Consider the following 27,865-nt stretch of genomic DNA (forward strand, 5'->3'; position numbering starts at 1 on the left):
ATTAAAAAAAAAGATGACTCCAGCTGAAAAACAGGACCTTAGTTCACTTGCAAGTAAATCCTGGTGCAAGTTGCTACAGTGTGATCCTGGAGAATCAAACAGGAAGTGAAGCAAAGAAAGAAAGTGTTATTAGTTTTATAATTTTATAAAAAAGAAAGAAAGTAAGGTCACAGTGCTTATCTAAAGAACAAACAGTCAGGAAACTTTCCCGGTTTGTCAGTACCACATATGGACAGCTCTCTTGTTTTTTTTCTGTTATCGGTGCCATCAAACAAGCAGTTGTGTAGAGTTGTGTAGGCTGTTTCGCCTGTCCTCAAGAATTCAGTGTTACAGCAACCAAAACAATTGTGTAAAGCTTTTTTTTTTTCAAACTAAAAAAGACTGCAGAACTGGAACCTCCTTGAGTCTTTGAATATTTATGAGATAGTCTGAGGCCAATAACCCATCAAAGATTAGTTGTTGGTCCAAGATTGTGGAGGAGAAGTGGTCACAAATGTCAGTGGAGATTCCCACACAACTCAAAACAGGGAAACTGTTTTTGTCTTTGTTTCAAACAATGTTGAAATCTTACTATAAGAGTAAAAAGAAAAAAAAAAGAAAATAAACCAGAAAGCACGGATGCCCAGCTAGAAGAGCACCAAACAATAAACTATTAATTTACAGTGGCAAATGTTATAATTTGACATTTTTTTCTAAGTAAATGGCTCCTTCTTTTTTTTCATTTTGATTTTTCCATTGATATGCTGACACCTTTAATCCATCTGTAGATGAGCCAATCATGCTTTCATGTTTCTCTTCATTGCAACTAATTGAAAATCTTTTTGCTGGGAGGTGAAAAAATGTAAAATAATAAACACAAGAGGTAAGACTACTATAGATAGTCTAAACTGCAACATTCAGAAACATCTCTCTAGTTGTATATCCGTGCTTTTGGTAGCAAAATTAAGGTTATTTACTATTTTACTGTTTGCTCATTTAAATGTTGGGTAACTTTTTTTCTTTTAATGTTTTTCAAATGTGTGAGTTCAGATGAAGCAGCGTGTTTGAGGTGACCTGTGCTTCAACTTTGAAATGTGCACGGGGTGATGTAAACCCCCATACGCCACAAACGACGCCAATTACCCTCTTACTGTACGGTTGCTTATCAGCCAACACGTGTTAGTGTAAGTCATCTCTATTATCTCACCGATCTTGTTCTGTGTGTGTGTTTGCAGTGATTTTTATCCGAACGGCTCTGCTATCTGTCTTTTCAGGCGAGCTGTGAGTCAGAGATGAAGTGTCAAACACGTCTCGCTGAAGTTACAGCCTAGTTAGGAGGCTTATGCCATGAGAGCTTTGAAACAGCTTTTGTTGTTAAACTGTTTTTGTGTGTGGCTGTAACAACTCACAAAAACAAGTTTCAGACACAGACATTTATACCAATCAATGTATTTTCAATACTTATTCTCCAGTGTTATGTCATGAACCACCGCCTCCTTTTTGGAAGCAGCCAATCATCGTTTGATCTATACTAAAAGCGTTGCCAGTGGTCTTTTCATTAGGATTATGCCATTTATGGCCAAATTAAAAAAAGAAACTATGTTGATTTCCTGGGCATAGTTTCTGCAGAGCGGCAGTAATTTATTCAAAATTCACCACTGAGTTGGAAGGACTGTCGCAGAGTAAGTCTGCCTCATTTCCGATCATCCCTTTGTTTACACACTCCTGGTAGCTTACAGCCCCTCCCGATCCCAACCTAACATTACTGGTGCGACAAAAATGGCGGACAATAATGGAGCTATCTACACATACAGTTTTGAGACAGATGCCAGCTCAGACGAGAAAAACAAAGACGTACACAGATCTAGTCTTCAAAAGCCATGTTCACACTGGGCGGAAACGAGTGACCGCTTCTTTCAAAACACGCACATGCACATTTTGGGCTTCCATGTCAAAAACTCATGCATTCATGCGTGGCTACAGATGTCAGTTTTTGGGCTCTATGTATAAAATGTAAGGAGATTAAATGCGCGCCGAAAGTTAAACTAGCTGATCCTTGACCAATCAGGGACTGATCAAAGATCAGATCAAAGATTTAGCATTGATGTTTGCGTCCTTTTCAAAACACTAAAGTGTCAACAATTTGAAAATTGATCATGGAAGAGAAATTAATAATTGGGTTTTGAGCCCAGCTGGAATTATATGACACTAAGTGTTTCATATATCATAATTTATCGGAATAGAGCTGTGAAAGAAAAAGGGTGGAGCAAGATTCACAATTTGCACCTTTGACATGTCACTTTGATATTTCAAGCCTTTTCGAGCTCCTTGTATTACATGCGCTAGTATCTGGTAGCAACAGACCTTTGTGAAGACCATATGCATAAAAGCACACACAAAAACTCACGTTCAGCACATTCTTGAATGCGCCACACATACCTGGTGTGTACGTCAAGCAGATGCATCAGAATGGAACGGATCAGGAAACTTGTATCTTGCCATCGTAGGTCCTACATCACCCTACAAACTTTTTCCTACAGCATTTTTTCATTTGCTCCTGATTCACAGCAATTTGAATAAAAAAGTAAATGCAATTTGAATTCGTCTTCCATCACCAGAAAAATGCTACAAAAACATGCTAAACACCAAAATCTGTTTTTTTATGGGAGTGAGTCTCTAAAACACAACAAGGCTAGATAAAAACTGTGGGACATCGGCTCTCACCACGTTTTAACAATCTCAAAGCTTTGCTAGACTGCAAGAGTATTGCACAGTTTATTATTTTATTAGCTTCTGGTTTGATAGTTTCAAAGCCCTTTAAAGCAACTTTAATAATAGGTTTAAAAGGGGAAAAAATTGTTAAATTCAGGTACAAACGTCCCTCTGCATGTCTGCGGCCCTATCCACGCCCCTCTTCTCACCTCCCACCTTTTCCTCCTCTCCTCAACTCCTCCCTCCTTCCCTCTCTCCCTCCCGCTCTCTCTCCTCTCTTGAATTCAGCTCATTCTTTCAGGCTGCTCTGTCTGAACACTTCTGCTCAGCTTCTGTGAAAACTTGGTGCGCGTGTGTGTGTGCGCTAACCCTTTGCGTGTGTCCGTTAAGCAGAGTTTCATGTGTGTGCACAGAGCTGTGTGTTTTTCTAAGTGGAGCTGAAGTGCAGCCGTTCATCAGTGGAGCTGACTGCAGACAAGGGAATACTCCAATCTCACTGCGCTGTTTTTTAACTTACACACCAGCTGCTTATTGGACTTTTTAAAGATTTACTGTTGGTTTTTCTTTTCTTTTGAAAAAAACAGGACTTTACTGCTGCTCTCGTTTTGGAATCCGCCAACTGGAATTACCCTTTATCCTGTTTCTGGAATTGTTCAACATCTATTTTTTGGTTTTTAAAAATTATAATTAAAATACAAATCTCTACTTTTCAGATTCTTAGAACAAGTATTTTGACTCTGATTCGATCATGGGACATTAATGAGTGTGTCCAGTAATGCATTTTCCTAAAAGTGTAGGCTCATCTGCATGTTTGTTTTTAATAATTGTTATTGGAAACTGTGAGATATTACTAAAGTAATAGGATAACAGGACCAGAGTAGATCTGCCCCAATGGAAACTTTAGGAGCCAGCAGTGTGTTGGGCTCAGGTGGATGCTAAACATAATCAGTGATACTTCAAACTCTTGAATTTTGTTTTTGGGTTCCCTTGGAAACAGACAAGGAGGTGAGTATGAGCCACCAGCCTTTGGTTATATGAATTGATGTCTTTAATACAACCATAAAAAAGTAACTTCTATTTGAAAGACAATACTTCACTCTATCTCACTGCTGTGTTTGGAACCTGACCTTGTTTTGCTGTGCTTTTTGTGCTCTGCTAAAACCAAAATATCAATTTCCAAGTCATGCTGATGACCTTTGGGGCTTTTCTTCAGAGAGCGTGTTTGAAATCAGCTGTGTTGTTTCATTCAGAGTAAAGAGTCATCTTTCCTGCAGAGGCACACTGGAGCACATCCAGTCAGGAGACCAAAGGCGGATCTGTAAAGTCCCGACTCGCTGCTGCCTCTGGTCTTGACAGCTTAGAAATCAGCAAACTGTCCTTTTTTTTTGTAACTTTATTGTAACAGTAAAGAGTATTTGCAGAGTAACTTTATTTGTTCTTTGTGCTGAATATGCTTTAGGACCATTATACTGGTGTACCCACCTGTCTGATAAATGAAAAAAAAATCCATTATCATATCAGAGTTCATTTAAAATTGAAAGAAAAGTAAAGCGTATGCAATGTGTAGAACATTTGAGCTGACTGCAAGTCCTCCGGCACCAATATAAGCATACTTTTTCCAGCTCATTTTTATAAAACTATGAATATTCCATCCTTAAAGGAGAGATTCCACATGAGTTTGTAAGCTGGGAAACTTTTGCTCCATGATGCTGGGCCAGATGGCTCCGCACCAGCAACCAGCAGAGCCTTGCAGCCTTCCCGGCTCCTTCATTCACTCAGCTTCTTTCAGTGCAACCAGGGTCTCTGCCTCCAATTGTCTCACTTTTTGTTCCACTTTGTTTCAGTTTAAAGCCCATAAAGGCTGGTACTCACTTCTGGCTCTAAGGTCTTTACTTTTGTTTGTTTCTGGCTGTGTGAAACTTCACTTTTGCACTAATTTATACCCTGAAAGCTTTTAAGGAAAAAAGCTGTACTTCTTGGCTGCACAACAAATTGGATAGGAAGCCTGCTTTTAAAGTCTCCACTTACCGTTCTTATGAGTAAGCCTTGTACTGTTTAGCATCTTTAAATTAGTGTAAAAGCACTCATAAGCCACTGTTTTACTTTCACTCTCTCTTTAAAATTAGATTATTTTCCAGTGATATCTATGGATCATTTACTTTAGATTCATAACGCTGAACATCGACACGCTCTTCTTCTTAACTTTGGTGGTCTGCCTCTATCTGTGTTTTTAGTTATGCAGTTCTCTTTGTAAATGAAGCATTCCTTCACCTTCCCGCTTCTCTGAGAAGAAGTGGCTTGAAAAAAGCGTTGTGCGTACATGCTCACATGCATATCACGCTCTTCTGCTCACCTCTAGAGACTGATGGTAAAAGTCTGATGTTTGGCATCACTCAATATAAGAGTGGATAAAAAGCAAAACCCTTTAAAACGAGCAAAGGTATGAACATTTGGGATTTTAAATCATAGTTTGCAGTTGTGCTGGAAGCTTTTTGGAGACATTCTGTCCCACTGTGCGATTTCAGAACTGTGTGCTCAAAACAGATGTGTTATCAAACTCTGTCTTCTTATGTTATATATAAGGTCCTTTTTAAATCTTTAAAAAGTTTGATTTGTGAATAAGAAAGATATGCAAGCAAAGACTTTCAGTATTAAACACTTCCTCATGCTGGATCTGTCCCAAGCACCTCATTTGTTCTCTAACCTTTCTTCCTTAACTTGTTTACATCACTATAAAACAGATTTGCATAATGGCTCCCCAGAGTCTACTTTGATTTGTGTTAAACAAAGCATGCACAGCTGCCTCTCACTCATTTTTTGACATGCTGCAGCACATTGGGCATTCCCCTGCAGGAGATGGAAGCTGACTGCATCTCAAAGTGATGTGATACATGAGCTTTAGCAATTTATATAATTGTAGATATGGAGAAAACTGTCTTGGAAACCAATTTCATTAGAACCCCATAAAAATGCAAAGAAAGTGAAACTATTTTTTTTTATTTGACATTAAAATGAGAACAGGACAAAGGTGATCATTTTAAATGCAAGGTAATTTTTTTATGAATCTAATGCTTCTACAACTGTAATTTTTACACAGTATATAGTCTTTCCCTTTTTATATAGCCTTCTTGACCTGTGTGCTTCCTCGTGTTTTTACCCTAATACTTCTTTTATTTGCTTCTGTTTTCTTTGTCCTTTTTTTTGCTGAATTTCCATCGTTGCTTTCATCCTTTCTTTTGTAAAGTTGCTTTAGGTTTGTTTTAGAGTCAGCAAGTCTTGATCCCATCTTGAATCAATCTAGATTTGAGTTTGAGTTGTGAGAAATGTGTGACATCTTTGTGAAGGGTTGACAGTCGATGAATCAAAGTATTAATCGAATAATAATCTGACATTCTGGAGACACATTGGTGGGAGTAAAAACAAGTGAAAAGGTCACGCATAAATATTGCAGGATCTTTTAGGATCAAATGCGATGAAATGTGGCTGGGCTTTAGCGATCGGATGGCTGTGATTTCACTTTTTTGAGTCTGTCTCTAATCTGTCACAGTTTAGTTTCACAGTTCAACACTGGGTTAAAACACTTGCAGACTCAGAGGAAAATCATGTTTGTGGTGTTGTTAACATGTTCTTGTGGCACTTTTCTCATGATGGACGCCATGTATAAAGTAAAGTCAGATTAAAATAGCACTTCTGAGTATTTCTTAATTCAAATCATAAATCAGGAGTAGATGAAAAAATGCAGTTGGAAAACGTGCGTAGTTGTGACATAGAAAATATGCTGGGTGGTTCACAATCTTTTTGATCTGTTCCATTCTGATGAACCCACTTGTGGACAAATAGATCCACGTACAGCTTTGTTTTCTTTATCCGACTTGGCATCTGGCTCAAAACTATACGACTGGATAGCTCCAATATTGCTCGCCAATTTTGTTGCAACGCTTTGGGTTGTGAGGAGCTGAAAGCTAGTTCTTATAATATAAATCTACATCTACATGTAGATTAATTTAGCCTAAAAATGGCATAATCATAATTAAAAGACCACTGGAAACACCTTTACAATAGATCAAAAGATTATTGGAGTGAGACTTTAAACTTTTTTTCAGTAACTTTATGAGATACATGGGATATCGAGGTCAAATGATAGGAATTTCTGTCAAGTGCAGTGAGATAAAACCCTTACATAGGACACCAAATGAGCATTACAAGAACAGAAAACCTCTTTTGCCTCCTTTCCATGGCCTTGTTATTCGTTTTTGCCTGAATTAACTTCTCACCCCCTTTCTATTAATGCCCAACTTCCGTCAATCAAACTGGTGCAAAAGGCACCAGTTACCTGCTGTTCCAGTCATTTGGCTATGTAAAGCTCTGAGCCCCTCCTCTCCTTCAATCTCACCATCGTATTTTTTTCTCCTCACCCATCCATCCCTCCCGCTTTTCATTTCTCTTTTGCAGCATGGCTTAGATTTGATGGTAGCTGGCCAATAAGAGTCTTTTCTCTCAGCAGGAAAAACAATTGGCCCCCTTCTCTTTGAACGCCATGCTTCTCCATCTCAACCGCTTCCCGTCTCATTCCTATTCTTTCTGTGGGACTGCATGCAGCCTGGCATGCTGCAGCGCTGAAGAGCATGAATGTATACAGATCTTGAGCTTTCAGAGGTTCCCTCCACTTGCACTCTCAATTGGTTCTTTTATTTTACAGTTTTAGTGTATTTTTAACCCATTTTTGTTTTGCAGATTTCCAAGAATTGGAAATCTAAAGCATAGATATCTCCATGGTTTATCCATAGCCTATGTTTTCCTCTACCTTGTTCCTTCTAATGTTCTTTGCTCTGCCGATGTTTAATTTTTATGGTCCTTTGAATTTGTTGACAGTTATCTCCCATCACTTTTAGTAACTTCTGACCTGTCTTTCATGAGGTTTCCCTCTATTGGAATTTCAGATTCCCTGGTGAAAGTGTCTTCATATTGCTAATATTCGTTCCGTCTTTTATTTATGCATATTATACTCATTCCCACTTTAGCGTTGCTCTCTAACCCCACTCAAAGGCCCGTCTCAGTCTGGAGGCGGGCTGCTTTGTCTGCCCGTCTTTATTTGGGCCGTTTTTTGACAGGACAGCTTGGCCCCACATCCCCCCACGAATTTCTGTCTTTGTCTTTATTTTTAATCCATTCCCTCTTGGCATGCTGTTGCTACATGTCTATTGAAGCTGAACTGAATGTAAGTGTCAGCAGCAGGCCCAGTGGATTTTTTTTATTTTTTTCATTAGGGTGCATTATTGAACATTTTTTATATTTATGTGCATGAGAGTGTATTTATAGCTTCAGGTGGTAACGGCAGGTAGTTGAGAATCCTATTCCCTTATATAATAGGATCCAAGAGTGTGTGTTGTTCAGCCATTAGATAAGGATGTGCGAGAAACAATAATGGCCCCTTCCACTGATGATGGCAGATGCAGAGAGCATGCTGAGATACTTCAACACACACACACAGCTTATAGAGAGACCCAGAGGGACAATAGGGCTGGTCGTTCATTTTATGGCAGCTGACTGGAGTGTAAGGTCTTCTCCGCTGCCCCCGTCACCCCTGGGGACTGTGGGATGAATTGTGTGAGAGCATGTGTAACAGCATCTCTGTTTGTGTGTGACTGAACTGCAGCTGACGGGAGTGCTGACGTCTTTCTTCTTCAAAGACTGCAGCATCTTAACTCAACCTTAAACACCACACTCGTGCATTATATTGTGCTGCACAGGCTACACAGATTGTAACTGATGTAAACCTCCTTTTTTCCCCCCTGTCTTTAAAAAGCACCTCAGGCCTTTTGGTGGTTGGTGCAGAAACGGACGGTTGTTTTTTGTCCACTGCAGGCATTTGCACAGTTGTTCATTCATGGGCGTGTGTGTGTTTGCATTCTGCAGGGTATATGGGAGTTTGTGTTCCAGCTGAGCTCTGTCCTGTTGTTGTGGCCAAGCATCCATGAGCTTATGAGAGCTCTCCTGTCTCCATGCCTCAATAGCTCCATTATTCATAAAACTCTCTGCCAGCAGTCTTGATGGAGGGTTTGCATATGCAGTGTGTGTTTGTCTGTATGTGAATTAGTGTTCATCTTCACTTCTTTGTGTGTGTGTTTGCATACATATGTGCTTTAAAATCATGATTTCACTGAAATCTTGAGCAAATTGCTGTGAACCAGGGGTTTACTCTTGATTTGTTAATTCTCCGCTTTTTTCTTGTTTCTGTTGTTTGTTTTTTTCACTTTTGGTCTTTGATTTTTAAACTTTGTATATTTCTTTTTATTTTTGGAGTGGTTTCTTCTCAGAGCAATATCTCTAGATATGCATTCTGCAGTTTTTATAGTAACTTCCTAACTGCATATGTTTTTGTCAGTAGTCCAGTCAGTGTACAGGTGATCGAGGCTGTGTCCGAATTCCCGCCCTCCCATACGGAAATGATATATATGAATCTTATACGTTTTTTGTCTCTTTTATCTGAAACTTATAATTTAAGCATAAGACAGTCAAACCCCTTATAAGATCCTTAGTAAAATAGGACAATATCAAACTTGTATGTTTTGGTAACATATAAGAAAAGTGTATGACAGTAGTTCCACATACAATATTTTTAGTAGGCATGTGTAATATAGCCTAGCCTGTGACTAGCTGGGATGGGCTCCAGCAAGACCCCCGCGAGGGATAGAGCGGGTTGGAAGATGTATGGATGGATTTAAGGACCAACTATTCCTAATGACATTAGCAACATGATATTGTATCCACACAGCAAATATTGAAAATACATGTGGGATGTAATTAATATGTCGCAAAGACAGAAAAAGACGGATGCATTCTTTCATGTGATGCTAGAGCAGTGCTTCTCAAATAGTGGGGCGCGCCCCCAGGGGGGGGCACGAAGCGATGCCAGGGGGGGCGCGCGGTGGTGGCGGTTTTAGGCACAGGTTTGTCCGGTGCGCAAATTTAACGTGGGGGCAGCGGTGACAGCGGCTCAGTGCTTGGAAAATAATCTGGTCCACTATTCGGTTCCTATTGTCTGTTCTGTCTGTCCGCGGCTGCGCGAGTGAGAACGAAAGGGGAGGGGTGGTGTGGGCCCTGTCTATGGGGCGCCGAATGTAAAAATTAACCTCATGAAAATTTTGTGTCACTTTTACCACATTTAGACATTTCTTTCCATTTATGAGGTTAATTTTTACATTCGGCGCCCCATACCTGTCTGCCAGGGGAATCGGGGCACGCGGACCACTGCTACCGCTGCCTGTTGCCCAAGATCACCGCTGCCCTTAGATTCCTAAGCTCATGCTAACAATGTCATTCTTTATGAACTATTGTAGACATTTTGATGACGTGTCTTTATTTTCCATCCATGTTTTCTTTGTCTGCCTGTGGTTTAGTTGGTGTCAGACAGACATAAAGACAGCAGGTAATGCAGGAAAACAGCTGCACTTTTATGAGATCAGAAATAAACAATCCGTCATTTAGAAAAAAAAAATCAGCACGTTTTTACCTATTTCTTCAGACTAAAAACGTTAAATATATTGGTGCTGCTGTGTTAATGGAAAGAAATGTTTCAGATCAATTTAGATTTAATATTATTTATTGATTGAATTATTTTTTTCAGCATCAAATGGTTCAGTTGGTCAAAATGTTTCTAGTTTAAATAAGGAATGACAGATTTTTTTTATTTCAGGTACTTTCAGCTTCTTTTCTGTTTTAGACTAGAACAGGGTTTCTGTGGCTAAATAAAGTTAATATTTGTTGAAAGTGGATTTATTTTGCTTTTTTCTTTTGTTAGTGTTAAAAGATACAATTTTAGGTATACAAATTTTATAGATACTGACCTGATGTATTGTCACCGCGCGAGTGTGTCTGTGTGTGTGTGTGGGGGGGGGGGTTATGGGGGGGGGGTCAGGGGGGGCGCGAAACATTTTCTTTTCCTAGGGGGGGCCTGGCAAAAAATAATTGAGAAGCACTGTGCTAGAGAAAGACTTCTTTATTTTTGTAGACTAAATAATAGAATAATAACAACACATAACATGAAGTACAAAATGTTTTACATAGGAATACATGTGCATTTTATCTTTTCCCTAATAGGTGATATTTCATTTTAGTTATATTGTCAATAGTTGAGGCAGAAATTTTCCTTTTGGACCCTCAAAATGAATAAATGAAAATATTCTCATTTAGTTAATAGTAATTTATCTACAGTAATATGTGTTCAGTAGCTTACATACAACTGAGCTGGACTGTGAACACTGAATATACACACATGGTCTAATTACCTGAGTAGCACTTATGGCTTTGTTAAAGCCAGTGGGAAACTGAACAGTTGACATGTAGCTCAGTTCAGTTCTGACATGAGAACCTCTGGCAAATTTCTGCACTGTGCATTTACCATAGTTTCCTATGGCATATAAAGACTGGTCACCCACGTCGATAAAGTGTGAGACTCTAAAAATACTCCCATCCTCTAAAAGTACAACAGAATTGTTTCTTTGTTTTGTTTTGCTGTAGGAACGGCCATGAATAACTAATCCATTTACAGCTATTCTCTTGTAGTAACTCACCACAGCATTTGTGGGAACCTCTCTCACTGAGTGGAGAGCAGCTTGATCATCAAGAGTTACCAAGCTTACATTTGGTGGACCAAGGGCAGTCACCCCAGTGACCTTTTTAATCTTGACACGCTGCTTTCCATGTCTCATTTCATTGCAGAAATCTTTAACTTCTGCAGGTGCATTAGTTAGAAACTGCTGTGCTAAACGGGGAAATGCACGGGTTAACACCACTTGTTTACATATTTGTTGTGGTACAGCTTGACTACTTTTTACTTGTTTCAGGAGATACCCATTGAAATTTTCAAACATAAAAGCTGAGTGAGCCCACAAAGGACCCCAGTGCAATACACTTTTGCTCAAATGCAGAAGTGAATGAACATTGAACGTCATGTGTTCTACTCCATACAGTGACTGCACACCTCCAACAAAGTACACTAATGCTTCATGTGCGTGACTTATCTGTTCAGCATTTAGTCCTGACCCCAACAGAATGCTTATACCCTCTATCAACAATGCCCAATGACTAAGATATTTCTGGGGAAGTATGCCTTTCAAAACTGGCAAACTATAGTACAAAAGCCAGTGCTGCCACTCGTGGGCTTTCCAGAATTTGCGTTCTGTTAGAGATCTTGGAACTCGAGCAACAACGCCCGGAGGCTTTATTGATAAGAGGTGTCTGTCCATCAATGCCGTTTGTGCACCAATACACCATGGTTCAGAAATACTCTTGGAATCCATCCATAAACTTGCCATATATCTGCACACACCAAGCAACACACAGTGCATGTAGTCAGGGACCATCCCATTGATCAAATCAAACATTGGTAAGTGGGTAAGGGCAGATGGGCCCTTTATTCCCAGTATGGACTTCCCTTCTCTTTCAGCAATTTGTCCTATTTTTACTGTGGTTTTATGATTTCTGTCACTTGGCTTTTCAGCAGGACATGTGTAAACCCTTGTGTTTCCTTTTCCTTTCCGTGTTTGCACCCCTGGGTGAAGACAGATTCCACACCCATATTCACCATTAAACTGTTTAAAATTCTGTAGCAGTGGCCTTGCCACTGCATCACACACACAGCACAATGCGTGCACTTTAATGCGTCTCAGTAAATGATCACTAGGATGCTGCCACTCGAAACCATCTTCAGAAAGACTGACACACTCCTCAACAAAAGGATTGAAAAAGCACAACATGTCTGGCTTTTTGTTTCCAAACCATAAAGCACATAAAAGTACATGTTTATCTCTACTCTCAGGGGGTATCTCATTAACACAACACAGTATTGGCCAAATATTGAATTTAGAAGACTGAAAGACTGGTACACCATCACAGTTAAATGTAAGGGACAGAAAATTCTCTTCACTTTTTGATTTTAAGGTCTGATATAAAGTTCCATCAGCTATGTCCTTTATCAAATCCCCATCACTTTCCTCAGCACAAAAACAGAGATCATGCATCCCTTGGTTCTCAAGAATATCTTTCAGCTGATCCTTTAGTGGAATAGTAATGAAAAAATGTCCTTCCTGCAAACTTGACACAACTGTTGTGGATGAGGAACATGAGACACATTTGAGAATTTTCTCTTGAGATTGTGAAGGACCAATGTATTTAGTACAAACTCTGCAGTAATGATGACGTTGAAACTGATCAGCAAGACAAACTAACGGTTTCTCCAATAAATACTTGCTTGTTGGAACTGCACTAGTCCCAGCAGAATGTAACTTGAGCAGTTTCAGCAGATCTTCCATCAATACACCTGTAGTATTGTGTCTCATTGCGAAGGACAGAATCGAGATGATGCTTTGCTCTGCTGTTAGTCCGCGGGAGTGGGCATCTACTTCTTGAGAGGCATGACTCTAAAATGATCATAAAAAAGACATTAACATATCATGTTCCAAATGCATCAAGTTTTAATCTTATTCTTGTTAACTCTACTTATCATAACATATAAAGAAGCAACAAAAGCATGTACATTTCAGTACACTATAAAAATGTATGGGGGTGTTCTGTTAGGGTTTTTTAAATAACAAAATGTCAAAAATGTTGTTTCTCAACTAACAAAATGAACAAATACAATAAACAGCCTCATATGTGAATGGCATAGTTAGCCTCAGTTGTACCATTGTGAAAGATTCTGCTCTTTCCTCTTGTCCTTGGCTGGTAACATTAGTGTTTTCCTGAGAAGGATACAAATAAACATTTAAATACAGAATAAGAGAAAGAGAAGACACTAAACTATTGCGGTTTTTGTGTCACCTGTGCCAGTACGACAGGTTCAATTCCAAATTCTGGCTGGCTGGCATCATCATCATTTTCCTAAGAATGACACAAATGAAGAACATAAATAGTTGTACTTTAACAGTAAGAGTAAGGAACAGAGTGGGACAAAGAAGTGTATAAAGCTGTAGTTGTTTTACTCACCTGTGATGGTATAAAAGGCAGTGCTTTCTGTGTGATATCTTCACGGTCCTGGGAGGAACGCAATTTTGTTATTTATTTTTTTTAAAAATAAAGAGATATGCTTGAAAAGCAAAAGTTATAGTTTTACAGTAGGTGAGAGAGAATGAGTGAGTCTGTGAGTATAACATATTTTTTTCTCACCTGTGTCAGTATAAGAGGTTCTCCTCTCTGCTCTTCTATCTGGATGTGATTTTCATCACTTTCCTAAGTATAACACAAATGAACATTAAAGACAGAATCTGCAGTAAAACAGCAAAAGTGAAAAACGGAGTTAGAAAGGTCTATAAAATGAGTTTCTACTCGCCTGTGTCAACTCTGCGCTTTTGTCAACTTTCTGGGTGGCATCTTCACTATTCTAAGAGAAGAAACAGGTGGATTGGTGATTGAAAACGAAGAAAGAAGACTTACGATAGAGAACTAGTAGCTATAGTTTGATAGTGATGGTGGAAGTTCAACAGAGAGAGCTATAATGTAGTTTTGCAAACCTGAGCTTGTGTGAGATGTTCTGTTGTCCAGTCTCCACTTTGATTGCCATCTTCATGATGCCCCTTAAAACAATTAGTATGAAAAACAGTGTCTCCTTTAGCGCATTGTAGATGGCAGTGCTGCTGTATTACAATTTCCAAGAGTCATTAAACAAAATATGTAAGCTTTAAAAAAAAATTATACATAATTGCAGCATGACATTTAATGTAGCCTAAAATGTTCTCACAGCAATAAATTTGCATTTCAGATGACATACAGATGTCACGTACAATGTTGTATACTGTAATCTTCGTTCATCTAAACATACTACAACCTTCATATGATGGTGGAGTGTAATTACACTGTCCTTAACCATACGTTTTTGGTTCATGCTCTAAAAAAACGTATAATACGTCAACTCATTTATCTCAGCTGAACTTACTAAGACTTAGTTAAACTATTTTTTCCTGATCATGAGACAGAAATATTTTACACTTACATGTTGTGTTGCGTGCTCTCCACTGTCTTTTAAACTTTTTTCGATTCTCCTGACAAAACGATGGAGAGTAACGATTTACTAATCACTAGTTACTGTAAGATTATGCTTACTTTCGATCTGCGTTAGGAGACATACGTACCTTTTTTTCCATCTCGTTAAAGTACGCCCAGGAATGTTTTTCCTCAACCAGTCTCTTTCTGTTACGTCAGGTGTAACGAGTTTCCGCTTCGACATGGCTGTCTGTCTATAATCCATCCATGTTCTGAACCGCTATTTTCGCCTAGAAAATCATCGAGCACGATGTTTAATTTAATAAGAGCGATGATGGGTCAATATTGGACTGAAATTTTTAGGATCAGCCAATCAGAGGGGAGAAAGCGCGGTGTATGCGTCAGCCTTTCTAGCAACAGTTGTCAACGCGAGATCTTTGTTTAACTGAGCCGTCTGCGTCTTTTGAATATAAAAAAAGCGGCAACTGAGAGAAATCGCCGACATGGATGAAACACACGCGGGTGAATCTAGCGCTAGTGGTAAGTACAGTTGTTTATTTAACGTTTTATAGATATGTGTGTTTATACAGATAGATAAGTCGATGTAAATGTTTTATGGCTTTAGCTTAATTCGGCCTCCACCTTTGCGTGGTGGAGTAGCGCTTAAGATTAGCATAAATAATTGTTAGCTGAATCATCATGTAGAAAAGTAAATTTTAAACTAGCAATAATTGTGATATCAAAGGGAGACTTCTCAGTATACGAAATTGATTTTTCATTGTATACAGCCTGAAACGATGGAAGCGTTTCTGTCTCATAATTAAAAATAAAAGTCAAAAATCTGCGCAGCAATCACCACGCCGGCCCCGCGAAATCACTTCGCATCCCGCGGTGGAAGGCTGAACGTTCCCGGCGGTGATCGCTTCGCATCCCCCAAAAGCCGTTTGTGGGATTTCTTTTGAATTTTGAGTCAAGAAACGCCACTTCATTTTGAAAAAATAATTATGGTATTGACTTTTATTTTTTAATTATGAGACAGAAACGATAATGAAACGATCTGAAATTTAACTAGGCTTCATCGATCATGTCCATACATGAACCATAGAACATATACATTTTTGCGATTAAAAAAACACCACTTGGGAATTTTAACATATTTTTTATGTCTTGGTCTGTTGGCTGTTTATTGCTAACCTAAGCAATTTTATTTTGATTTCGTCAGAACTCATGGAACGGAAGTTTGCTGTGGTGAGGTGGAGTGAAGGAGAGGATGCTGGGAAGTTAAGTGAAGTCAAGACTGAGACCATCCGGGCATATGACGACTCCAAAATGGACCAGCATGGGAATCCCATTGTTGCGTATTCAGCTATTGTGGAATGGCGCCACGGGAAGAAACCGCGAGGAGGATGGCCTCACTACAGAGGCACTGTGCTGTTTGTCAGCGGTAAGTTACTGTTGAAATGGTCTGAAGTAAACACTGTCTGCTGTATAATAACCACTACCTACTACCTAATTAATAGAACAGATCGTGTCCAAACATAAATAAGGCAAGATTCATCAGTTTTAGTGTGTGTGTATGCCTAGTCTTTCCCATATATATAGATATAAATATCTATAGCTATATATAGATATTTATATAAATAACTGTCATTAATTTGAATGAATTTAAATTTCTTTGTTTTTTCTTTTCTTTCATTTTTTGTTCTCAAGCAACTCGTTTTGAGGCAACCCGTAAAATTAACTTGCTGCTGAAGACTGATGAACCTCTAGAACTGACCAAGAGGAAATCGGTCCTGCCTCAAAAATATCAAGATGAGTCAGATAACTCGACCGACACTGACAGTCAGATTCTTACTGAGTCATTACAAGTCAAGGTGATATCAAGTTATATGGAGCTCTTTTGTAATATTTCTCAATGAATGTTACATCAAATTGTGGAAGTGATTTTTAGTTCTGATTTGCAGTTATAGACTGCAATGTTTAGCTTTAAAATATATACCATCATTTGTAGTTCTTGTTACTGAACCTGTTGTTTTTGCAGTTGAGCTACTAAACTGAAACATCAGTTGTTTTTTTCTTTTTCTGTATTAATGATTTGATTTTTCTCTCTCTGGACACCCAGAAGTCAAAGGTACAGAAAAGTAAAGACCCTGCTGAAGACTTTCTTGAGATGTACTGTCATCCACAAACAAGTTCAAGAAATCCAGAAAAGACAGTATCTGAATTAATGCAGGAGATCAAGGAGCTGAAAGAGGAGAACGCTAACTTGAAGGAGATGGTTGTTCAAGGTATTTGTTCATATTATTTACTAAATTATTTGTCAAATCTTTTTCTAAAGCGTTTTATCCTGCCATTACTGTGCTGTATTGTTTTTTACTTGCCACTGATGTAAAATAATTTTTGTGTTTATATTTTTGTTTCTGCTGTGTGCAGATATACCAGAACTCATGAAAACCATGAAACATGTAATTAAGTCGGTTATACCTACCAAGCGATCCAGGCTGGAGCTTAATACACCACCGATGCCCCCCCAGAGTTTTAGTTCCTCACCACCATCCCCCCCTGGAGCTACAGAATCCAGTTCCGTGTCTGACACTGTGACTCCATCCCAGAAGGACTCGCAGTCTTCTAAGGTCATTGTTTTTTAAATTATAAATTAATGTGGTACATACATTTTTGAATGAGTATGGTTAGTGTAATTTGCTGTCTAAACTATTTAGAACTGAAAATATGTACACTTTTTTAACCCTAAATGCACTTGTCTCCTTGTTTAAACAGGTGGAGATCTACCCTGGAACTGGAGTCCTGGTGGAGAAACTGGCGTGGACGTACGCTTTAAATTCACATTCAGCCACTGGATTTGTGAGACATCTGGTCACAGCAGTCTTCCCACCAGAGATACTGCTGGTGAGCAATCTTCGCGGGGGCAAACGAGGTGGAGGCGACGCTCGTCTACCATTGGACAAGCATAAATTGGATGCCATTTACAGTATGTTTTCAGCTTTTTATTTATTTGTGTGTGTGTGCAACATTTTAGTCCTCATTTACCATAATGACAGTCTACCACCATTGGTTGTACAACTGGTACCAAGAGAATCTGGCACTATTTGACATCAACATTATGTAATTCTTCTGTGATTCTTCCTATTTTTATTGGTCTCTGTGACATTACAAAGTACACTAAGTTCTCATCTGTGTGTGCATATGTGTTTGTGTGTGTGTTTATATGCAGGTGCAACTCTTGAGAGGTGGCCAGGGACACAGATCGCCAGCATCGGAACCACAATAAATTGCAAGATTACAGAACTCCGGGCGAAAAGTAAAAATGTTGCCGTGCCATAAGTTGTCATGGTTAGACTTCGGGTTGGTTCTAAAGGTTGTTTCCTGTTTTATTTTTAAGGCCCTTCCTTGTTTGTTTAGTTTAGTTTGACTTCCCTCGTCCCAATCTTTCCTGATCATTGGCACCTATGTCTCGTCAGCCCCGTTAGTATATATGTCTTGTCACTCCCTTCCTCTTGTGCTGATCTGTACTGTTTGTTCCCCCCTTCAAGTGGTTTTGGTTCTATTGTCAAGCTTAGATAAGTCTGTTCTCAGTTTATGTTACTCTTTTGGTTTTTGGATTCCCTGTGGTACAGCGTCCTTTGTTAAATAAATAGATTTTGTTTTTTCGAACTCCTGCTGCTTCCTGTCCTGCATTTGTGTCCTCTACCAACCCTAAACGTTACATGATTGTTCCTTATTTAAATTTAGTTTTTAGTGTTATAGACATTGAAGAACTGTATTTATGTGAAGGGAAGGGAATTGTAATAGCTGAAATTAGTTTTAAGTGATGTGCCTGTTTGTAGTTGCAATTTGTAAGGCAATTTCAGTGTCCATATACCGTAATTTCAAATGAAGTCATGCCACTTCAATATGTGCTTTATATAAGTTTAACAATTAACACTTGACATTATACTCATACATACATAAAAAGTATGTTGTTTTATAAAATTTTGATTTGAATTTTTTTGCTACAACAGTTTTTATAGTTTAACATTCTTGTAGAAAAATTGTAAGGAAAATATATTTTACTATGATGTTATATACCATTAACATACAAAAGACTTGTATGTAATGATACATATGTATTTATGTTTTTTATACTAAGTTTGTCATTTTAATTAGATGACATATAATAAAAGTAAAAACAACATATAACAAAAGTATAATTTCCCCATCAGGGATATACATTTTACTTGCAGATAACTTACATTTAATGTTTTATTTTCATATATGAAAAGTATATTTTTGGGAAAAGAACATGTAAGAAAATACTATGACTATTATATGACACATATATAGAAAACATAGTTGCCTGTCATATTTCTTATATTTCAAATAGACTATTTTTATATGATACATACATATTTCTGGTTAATGTCATGTATGAAAAGAACCAGAAATAGGCCACTTTCAGGAGTTTATCATATAAAAGACTTATACGTCTTAGAAGATGGACATATATGTGAAACATAATGCAGGTCATGTTAATTTCTTATAAGTTTTATATAGTTCTTTTCCGTATGGGCTACTCCCTAACTACTTAAAAACTACACAGTGTAGTACTATGTAGTGCCCTGGATTTTAAAAAAAATTCAGACACCATGCTCACTTCTTTCTTTTTATTTTCCAAAAGACAAATATGACGTCATCGATTTTACGAAATGAAAATCTCATTGACGTAAGCGTTTTGCAATGACCATTTATGAATCCACTGTGTTCTCAAGATAAAAATGTTTATAGTTTATTAAAAAATTCATTTTGATACATTTTCCATGCAAAGATTTGTAAAACGCAATGCATTGTATGTTCGCTAATCTAGTGAGCATCGATGCAGACTGGTTTTTCGCAGAGACTTCTGGGAAGTTTTTAGGGCACTCGATTTTGGAATTCTAGATTCGGACAACACTACAAAATAGTGAACGCACTACATAGTGCACTATGTGGTGAGTAGTGAAAAAATTCAGACAGAGCCCAAGTTTCCTTTGGTTGTTGCAAGATGGTTGTGCTCCATTGGTTATCATTGAAACTTGTGTTTACAAGGTGTGTAAGTCTAACTAAAACTTAAGTTTTAAGTTAGATTTAAACCAAATAACGCAATAAATCCAGATGATATGGTTGAAACTTGACTTTCTCCTTCACCTAGAGTCTAAGACAGTTCTTAGACATTTCCCCAGACCCAAGCTGCTGCTGGAATACATAAGGCTGAGGCAATCACAAAGAGAATGAAAAATATAACAAAGATATATTTAAAAAACATATATATATATATATATATATATATATATATATATATATATATATATATATATATATATATATATATATATATATATATATATATATATATATATTTCTCAAAATAAGCATTTATTGCTCAAAAAATAATTTTACATCTTTAAGGTGCATTTGTACAAATTCCTCCCCCAAATACATCATATTTTAAGTGCTACAATAGTCCGACTATCCTTATTTTCAAATCATAATCTTAAAGACTAAAGTTACAAAATTTAATATAAATTTCTCTCAAAAATGATTTTTAAATGTAGTTTACTTTCAAACTTTTGTCCTGTTGTTGCTAAATGTGTCAAGAAACAAAAACACTTTCCAGATCAACTAAATAACATAGAGTTAAAAAAATATAGCTTGAATTAAAATGATTTCTAGATGTAATGACTAAAAAAGATATTAAAAGTTTTTAGTCTTTAAACTTGTCTGAAACATTTTTTTTACATATTTTTGAAAACTTTCCAGTGAGTTTTGCCTGATATTTTGTTTGTTTTTGTACTGCAACTGTCTACCATTCTTGTGAGGCCACATGCACCTTGCAGAAAGAGTTAGCATAAGAATAGAGGGGGAGGGGGGGGCTTAATCTTAAGAAATCACGAGGGAGGAAGTAGTAAAATTATCTTACCATGCAGCAAGTTCTACTTCACAAGAAATCTTAAGATGTCAAAATCAAGAAACAAGGAGTTCCACCCAAGGATTCAAAAAAGGAAAAAATTGCTAAAAGCAAACAGTTTGATAGAATTACTTCAAACAGAATATTATACAGCCCAATAATAAGTATTGTTTTGCTAGTTCTAAGCAACTGGTTTGTATTTTTTTGATTTTTTTGTCATTCATTATGATTACTGTGACAAAAGAAAACTAGTGTAAGAAGTGGAAAAAAAACTATTTTTGAACAAAATCAAAATCAGAACAAATCGAGAATACAATCTAAAACTAGCATTTGTTCTTCTAACATAAATGTACATCTACATCTTGAATGCCTAAAAACAAGGTATGAAATCTTTGTGAGTATTAAATTGTTTTGGAGTGTAGGAACCAAAACTAAATGCAAAACTCAACTTATACTAAAGAAGTGAATCAAAGTAGTTGGAAACGTCTACTAGTTACTGCTTCACCATGGCATGGAGTAAAATCTAGAATCTCATGTGGAAGTAGCTCCACCATTCATTCACTCTTAGGCCAGCTGACAGTCGGCCCATGTGGAGGGAGAAAGTAGCTGCTCCGAGTTGGCAGTGCCACAAACACAGAGAGGTTGTGTTTGGCTCGGCACTGGACTCAGCATATCTCTATCTCACCATGTCGTTTTCATCACCAGGGTCAGTGTGTGCGTGTTTGTGTGTCTTGGATTGTGTTATGAAGAGTGGTTTAAAGGCGTTGTTCTGAAGTTCGCCACTAGAGGGCGCGGCCGTTTTTTGAGTTAATAAATCATAATTTGTAAGCAGAGGTGAACAGAGGAGCAAATGGCGATGTTTCCAGAGCAATTCAGTTTAATTAGCTCGTGTGTGCGTCCATGAGAGCGGTGAGCCCATTTTTTTGTGTTTATATTAGGGTAAAATATGTTGTTTATTGGTGTGGATATTTTCTGCTAACTTAAAAAGTTAAGCTAGTTTTGGTTAGAAGTTTATTGGATTTATTTAGCTCCTATTATTATCATAAGTATTCTTGGTATAATATTTTGAGTATTGATGCTATCGAGGTTTGTGGAATGTTTGTAAAGTGCAGATATAACAGGCTAAGTTGTTATTATTAAGAGTTATTATTATTGAATTTGGTTTATTATAATTGTATTATTTGTTTTCTTCATTCTTTGTTTAGAACCACACACACATAAACCCAAACCAGAAATATACATGTGCTGGACTGTAAAGCCAAACGCAGATTAAAAAAGGAACAGAAAAAGTCATCCTCTGGTCTGTCATTGCTTGGGAGAATACACACACTTGACCAGTGTGCTCTCTGCGATCATCCAAATCCGAAACCCTTAGTAAAGACTGAAGTCTTCAATACAAATTCTGGTCCTTCGAGCCGGATAGGTTGATTACAGAGAGAGAAGATGGATTATGATCCCCAACAAGAAGGTGCACGTCCTAAGAGGACAGTGCGTCCACCAAGATGGATGACTGATTATCAAACATATGCACTCCCTTCTTCTGCTGGTTTGGAACAGCATCGATCCAGAGAGGGTTATGCCGAGATGACACCCCTCATCCAGACTCCTAGCCCCACTGGCGCTGTGGGGCAGGCACCAGTTTTCCCCAGTGTCCCACAGGAGTTCTTAAACATAGTGCAGAACCTGCAGGAGGACAACAGACGACTCCAGATGGTGGTTTCAGACATGAAGAGGCAGATGGATCGTAACGCTGCTTTAAATGCATCAACTAGCCTGCAATTTAAACAGCGACCAGAGGGGGGCATTTCAACTGAGGAAACTTGGATCTCCACAGGTCTGCCCACACAGTTGTCCTCCCTGCAACCACTGCAGCCCAATTTACCCCCCACAACCGATGCAGAGGAAGAATGGCCGTTACCTCCACCTCCAGTGTTCCTGCCAAAGGACTTGTATGACCCCATGGAGGTACAAATGTTTCAAACTCCACAGCCACCAATCATTACCCAAGAGCTCAGCCACCACTTACAAGGATTACAAATACAACAGAAATCAACTGCAACAACTGCAGCTCGCGCATTTCAATCACATGCAGCTCAGTCCACACCTGTATTGCAACCTCAATCTGGACCTAGTCCAGCTCCTAGCATGCAGTCACAAGAAGCAGTGTTGGCTCCCATCATGGCCACAGCTACAAAGGAGAAAACCTACAGGGGACCATTACCCTCAATCCCAGAGTTCACCAGAGGTGATCCAAGACAGTTTGCTAGATTGAAACTTGCTCTGGACAATATTCTCCCAGCTGATGCCACAGAGAGATTCAAGTACCAGGTGCTGTGTGACCATCTTAAGTTTGAGGAAGCTCTACTCGTTGCTGACTCATACAGTAACTCACCTCGTCCCTATTCAGACACGATGGCTTCTCTCACAAAACACTATGGTCAGCCGCACCAGCTGTCACTACACAGAATAGCAGAGCTGATGGATGAGCCTAACATTCGTTCAAATGACACATCAGGATTCAGAAAATTTGCATTAAGAGTTCGTGCTTTGGTGGGCATGTTAGAGCAACTTGGAGATGATGGACACATAGAGCTGCAATGTGGGTCTCATGTAGCAAGGCTTGCTCGTAAGCTACCCCAAGACCTGCGTGCTGCTTTCCGTCGTTACCTCTACCCACAGAAAGATGGAATACCATCACTAAGAGACTTTGCAGAGTGGCTGGAATATGAGCTGGTTATCCAAGAAGGTGGAGATAATTCAGACAGAGTAGAAGAGTCCCTTAGAGATAGAAACAGCATCAAAAGAGATAAGAGAGCAGCTAAGAGGACCACCACTGTTCTGCATGGTGCAACACAGAAAGGCGCTCATGAAGAGCCCTCAGCTACAACCTCCACTGTGTCAGAACTTCAAGAAAAGCCCAAAGCCTACTGCCCTTATTGCAAAAACACACTGCACTTCTTAGACCAATGCAGCAATTTCAAGATCTTGACAAAAGACCAGAAGTCCACTTGGATTAAATCCAATAATCTATGTTGGCGGTGCGGGCGGCATCATCAGGCTGCTCAGTGTCGACTTAAAGTGCAGTGTAAAATATGCCAAGGGAAACACCTTGAGGCCTTACATGCGGTGAACCTAAGAGCCGCTGTACCTAAACCACCAACAGAACGATCTACTGAGATGGAGAGGTCATCTACAGATGTGCTCTATTTAGACCGTCGAGCTGGCTGTAATCAAGTACTGTTGAAGATAAGCAAAGTGCTGCTGAAGAATGGTAAACATACATTGGAGACGTTTGCCATTTTGGATGATGGATCAGAAAGAACAATCCTTCTTCCAGAGGCTAAGCGAAAGCTTCACTTACAAGGCACCGCAGAGAGTCTCACCCTGCGAACAGTAAGACAAGGACTAAGAACTTTGCATGGAGCATCTGTGAAGGTCAAGGTCTCTTCAGCCAGCCAACCATACAGAACCTTCTCTATTGAGAGTGCTTTCACAGCTGAGGACTTGGGGTTAGCGGAACATTCTTACCCTGTGGAAGCATTAAAGAAAAGGTTTAAACATTTGAAAAACGTCCCCTTAGAGCCATTTACAAATGCCAAGCCATTACTTTTGATTGGCTCTGACTGTCCTCACCTCGTCACGCCCATAAAACCTGTCCGTTTGGGCCCACCTGGAGGTCCAGCTGCAGTCAAAACTAGATTGGGTTGGACACTACAAGGACCAGTTCCCTCACCCCAGCAAACTGTGCAACCGCAGCAGTGTCTCTTCCTTTCAACCGTTTCTCCACAAGCAGAACTGTTCAGTCACATTGAGAAGCTTTGGCAACTTGACACTCTACCATATCGAAGTGAGAAGTCAGTGACCCGATCTCGAAAAGAAAAGGAAGCTGTGAATCTGCTGGAAGAAAAAACGATAAGAGTGAATGTAGACGGAATACACAGGTATGCTACCCCCCTTCTTCGCGTCAGCCACATGCCAACACTCAAAGTATCACCTGAAGCAGTCCTGCCAAGTCTGCGCAGTACGGAAAAACGCCTCAGCAGAGATCCAGAAAAGGCACGAGTCTATCAAGCGGAGATGACAAAGTTAATAACAGCAGGCTATGTCAGAGAAGTAACAGAAGAGGAAGTGAGGACATCAAAAGAGTCATGGTTCATCCCCCACCACATGGTAACACACAACGGAAAGAACCGTGTTGTGTTCAATTGTTCATTTACCTACAGAGAGAAGAACCTCAATGTGCTGCTGCTACCAGGCCCAAATCTGGGGGCCTCTCTTCTTGGCGTCCTGCTGCGCTTCAGAGAACACTCCACCGCCATTAGCAGTGACATCAAGGGGATGTTTCACCAGGTAAGACTATTACCTGAAGATCAGTCATTGTTACGTTTCATCTGGCGTGACCTGCAGAGACATACTTACCCTCAGGTGTACGAATGGCAGGTGCTCCCCTTTGGGACAACATGTTCACCATGCTGTGCAATCTATGCACTTCAGAGACTTGTACATGAAAACAGTAACCAGGGAGATTATGTGCGTGACTCCATTGAGAAGAACTTCTATGTAGACAACTGGCTGCAGAGCTTTCCATCTCCTGAAGTGGCAAAAGACCAGGTGGAGAAAGTGCGCTCCCTATTATCAGAAGGAGGATTTGACCTAAGACAGTGGGCCAGTAACACTCCAAGTATCATCAGCCATCTGCCAAAGGAATTCAGGTCAGAGAGCAGCGAGCAGTGGCTGAATCATACCGATATGGATCCTCAAGAACCGGCTCTTGGTTTGCGTTGGATGTGCAACTCTGACACTCTGCAGTACAAGTCCCGACAGATGGGGAGCAGCTCTCCTACGATGAGGAACATCTACAGAGTTTTGGCCAGTCAGTATGACCCCCTTGGTTTCCTTATTCCTTTCACCACGAGAGCTAAAGTACTGGTTCAGCAGTTGTGGGGCAAAAACCGTGAATGGGATGACCCACTGTTACCAGGTGAGCTGCTCTCTACATGGATTGAATGGGAAGAGGAGTTGCAACAGCTGGAGAACATCAGTCTACGCCGTTGTTATTCAAGCCCAGAGATGGACAAAGCAGACAGTCAGCGAGAGCTTCACATCTTCTGTGATGCCTCCCAACAGGCATATGGCAGCGTGGCATACTTACGAACACAAGATGTTGCTGGAAACATTGAAGTTGCCTTTCTCACTGCTCGCTCCAGAGTGGCTCCTAAGCGGCAGTTGTCTATGCCACGCCTGGAACTATGTGCGGCCCTGACTGTAGCTCAACTTGCCAGCCTGCTGACTAAAGAGCTCACTCTGCCATTGTCCAGAGTTGTTTTGTGGACAGACTCTACAACTGTCTTAACATGGATTCAATCTGACTCCTGCCGTTTCAAAGTATTCGTGGGAACTCGGATAGCTGAAATTCAGGAACTGACAGAAAGCCAGTCGTGGAGATATGTGACGACTTCGGAAAACCCAGCAGATGATCTGACAAGAGGAAAACGGTTGCAGGACCTCACCAGTCAGTCCAGGTGGGCCTGTGGACCCTCATTCTTGCAGCTGCCTTCAGATCAATGGCCAGATCATCCATTTTTGCCATGCGCAGATTCAGAAGAAGAACAGCGAAGATCCACAACTTGCTTAGCTGTTTCTACTGACCTGAAAACTCTGCCTGATGCCCAACAGTTTACCAGTTTTGATCAACTGGTGAAAGAAACTGCCAGGTGCCTTCACGGGGCGGCTGGTGACAACCTCACAACAGAGCATTACAAAAAGGCTGAGCTTAGTCTTCTGATATCTGCACAAAGAGACAGTTTTCCTGATGAGATTCAGTGTCTGACATCTGGAAAACCAGTCAGCTCCACCAGCCGTTTGGTTACATTGTCTCCAGAGTTTGATGAGTCACTTCAACTCATCAGAGTAGGTGGCCGACTCAGACGTTGCCCTGATTTGGAAGAAAATGTGATTCATCCAGTTGTCATGGACCCAAAACATCCTGTAACCAGACTACTCATTCGACAGGCTGACAGTGATTTAAAACATCCAGGAGCAGAGAGATTATTTGCAGAGGTGAGAAGAAAATATTGGATTCTCCGGGGCCGTGAAGCAGTAAGGCGTGAACAGCGCTCCTGCCCCGAGTGCCAAAGATGGAGAGCACAACCAATTACCCCGAAAATGGCTGACCTTCCTCTGTCACGGCTCAGACTCAACCAGCCACCATTTTTCTCTACCGGTGTAGACTGTTTTGGGCCAATGCAGGTGAAGATTGGTAGACGGAACGAGAAACGGTGGGGCCTGCTATTCAAATGTTTGACAACTCGAGCTGTTCATATCGAGGTACTTTCAAGCATTAACACAGATTCCTTCCTGATGGCTTTAAGAAGATTTGTCTCTCGTCGTGGGAAACCAGCTGAGATCTTGTGCGACCAGGGCACTAATTTCTGTGGCGGAGAACGGGAGCTACGAGAAACATTCAATGGTTTACATCCCACATGAGAAGCTCAGCTGGCAGAACATCAGATAAAGTTTCGTTTCAACCCCCCGAATGCTCCTCACTTTGGAGGATCCTGGGAGCGCGAGATCAGGTCCATAAAAGTGGCTTTAACCTCTTCGCTGGGTTCTCAAGTAATCTGGCTGACCCAGACCCCATTACCCCAAACCTGTTGCTGATGGGGCGGCTGGACCCTTCTCTGCCACAAGTGATCTACCATGACTCAGAGCTTCTTGGACGGCGACACTGGAAGACCTGTCAAGTGCTGTCTGATCGATTTTGGACTCAGTTCATACGTCACTATCTCCCAACACTGCAGACCCGTTCAAAGTGGCAGAAAGACACTTCTCCCCTTCAATCAGGAACTGTAGTGATGGTAGTTGATCCCCAGCTGCCAAGGGCCTCATGGCCTATTGGAAGAATCTGCAAGACATTCCCAGGAGCTGACGGTTTGATCCGTACAGCAGAAGTTAAAGTAAAGGACCGTACATACATGCGACCAGTGAGACGCCTCATCCGACTACCTGCTGACGCGCAAACAAATGAACAGTAAACCCTGCAGCAAACTTGCTGTGCAAGTTTGGGGGCGGCTGTTATGAAGAGTGGTTTAAAGGCGTTGTTCTGAAGTTCGCCACTAGAGGGCGCGGCCGTTTTTTGAGTTAATAAATCATAATTTGTAAGCAGAGGTGAACAGAGGAGCAAATGGCGATGTTTCCAGAGCAATTCAGTTTAATTAGCTCGTGTGTGCGTCCATGAGAGCGGTGAGCCCATTT

The 27,865-nt window shown here is 40.0% G+C and overlaps 2 protein-coding genes across 2 annotated transcripts in view; both read left to right on the forward strand.

Moving 5' to 3' along the window:
• Window positions 1-2,983: 2,983 nt before the first annotated feature.
• Window positions 2,984-27,865, forward strand: part of sema3b (semaphorin 3B) — a 53,023-nt gene continuing 28,141 nt past the window's right edge. The window contains exon 1 of the mRNA XM_020704498.2: window positions 2,984-3,696. The gene's annotated coding sequence lies outside the window, so the exon portion shown is untranslated. The remainder of the gene's footprint in view (window positions 3,697-27,865) is intronic.
• LOC101171081 lies at window positions 15,126-18,346 on the forward strand. The gene is made up of 7 exons (XM_011476845.3): window positions 15,126-15,210; window positions 15,893-16,114; window positions 16,381-16,544; window positions 16,793-16,958; window positions 17,104-17,303; window positions 17,449-17,659; window positions 17,903-18,346. The coding sequence occupies exons 1-7, from the start codon at window positions 15,174-15,176 to the stop codon at window positions 18,010-18,012; spliced, it is 1,110 nt and encodes a 369-aa protein (XP_011475147.3). The 5' UTR covers window positions 15,126-15,173; the 3' UTR covers window positions 18,013-18,346.

Source organism: Oryzias latipes, chromosome 7 (assembly GCF_002234675.1).
Source record: "Oryzias latipes chromosome 7, ASM223467v1".
Lineage (NCBI taxonomy): Eukaryota > Metazoa > Chordata > Actinopteri > Beloniformes > Adrianichthyidae > Oryzias > Oryzias latipes.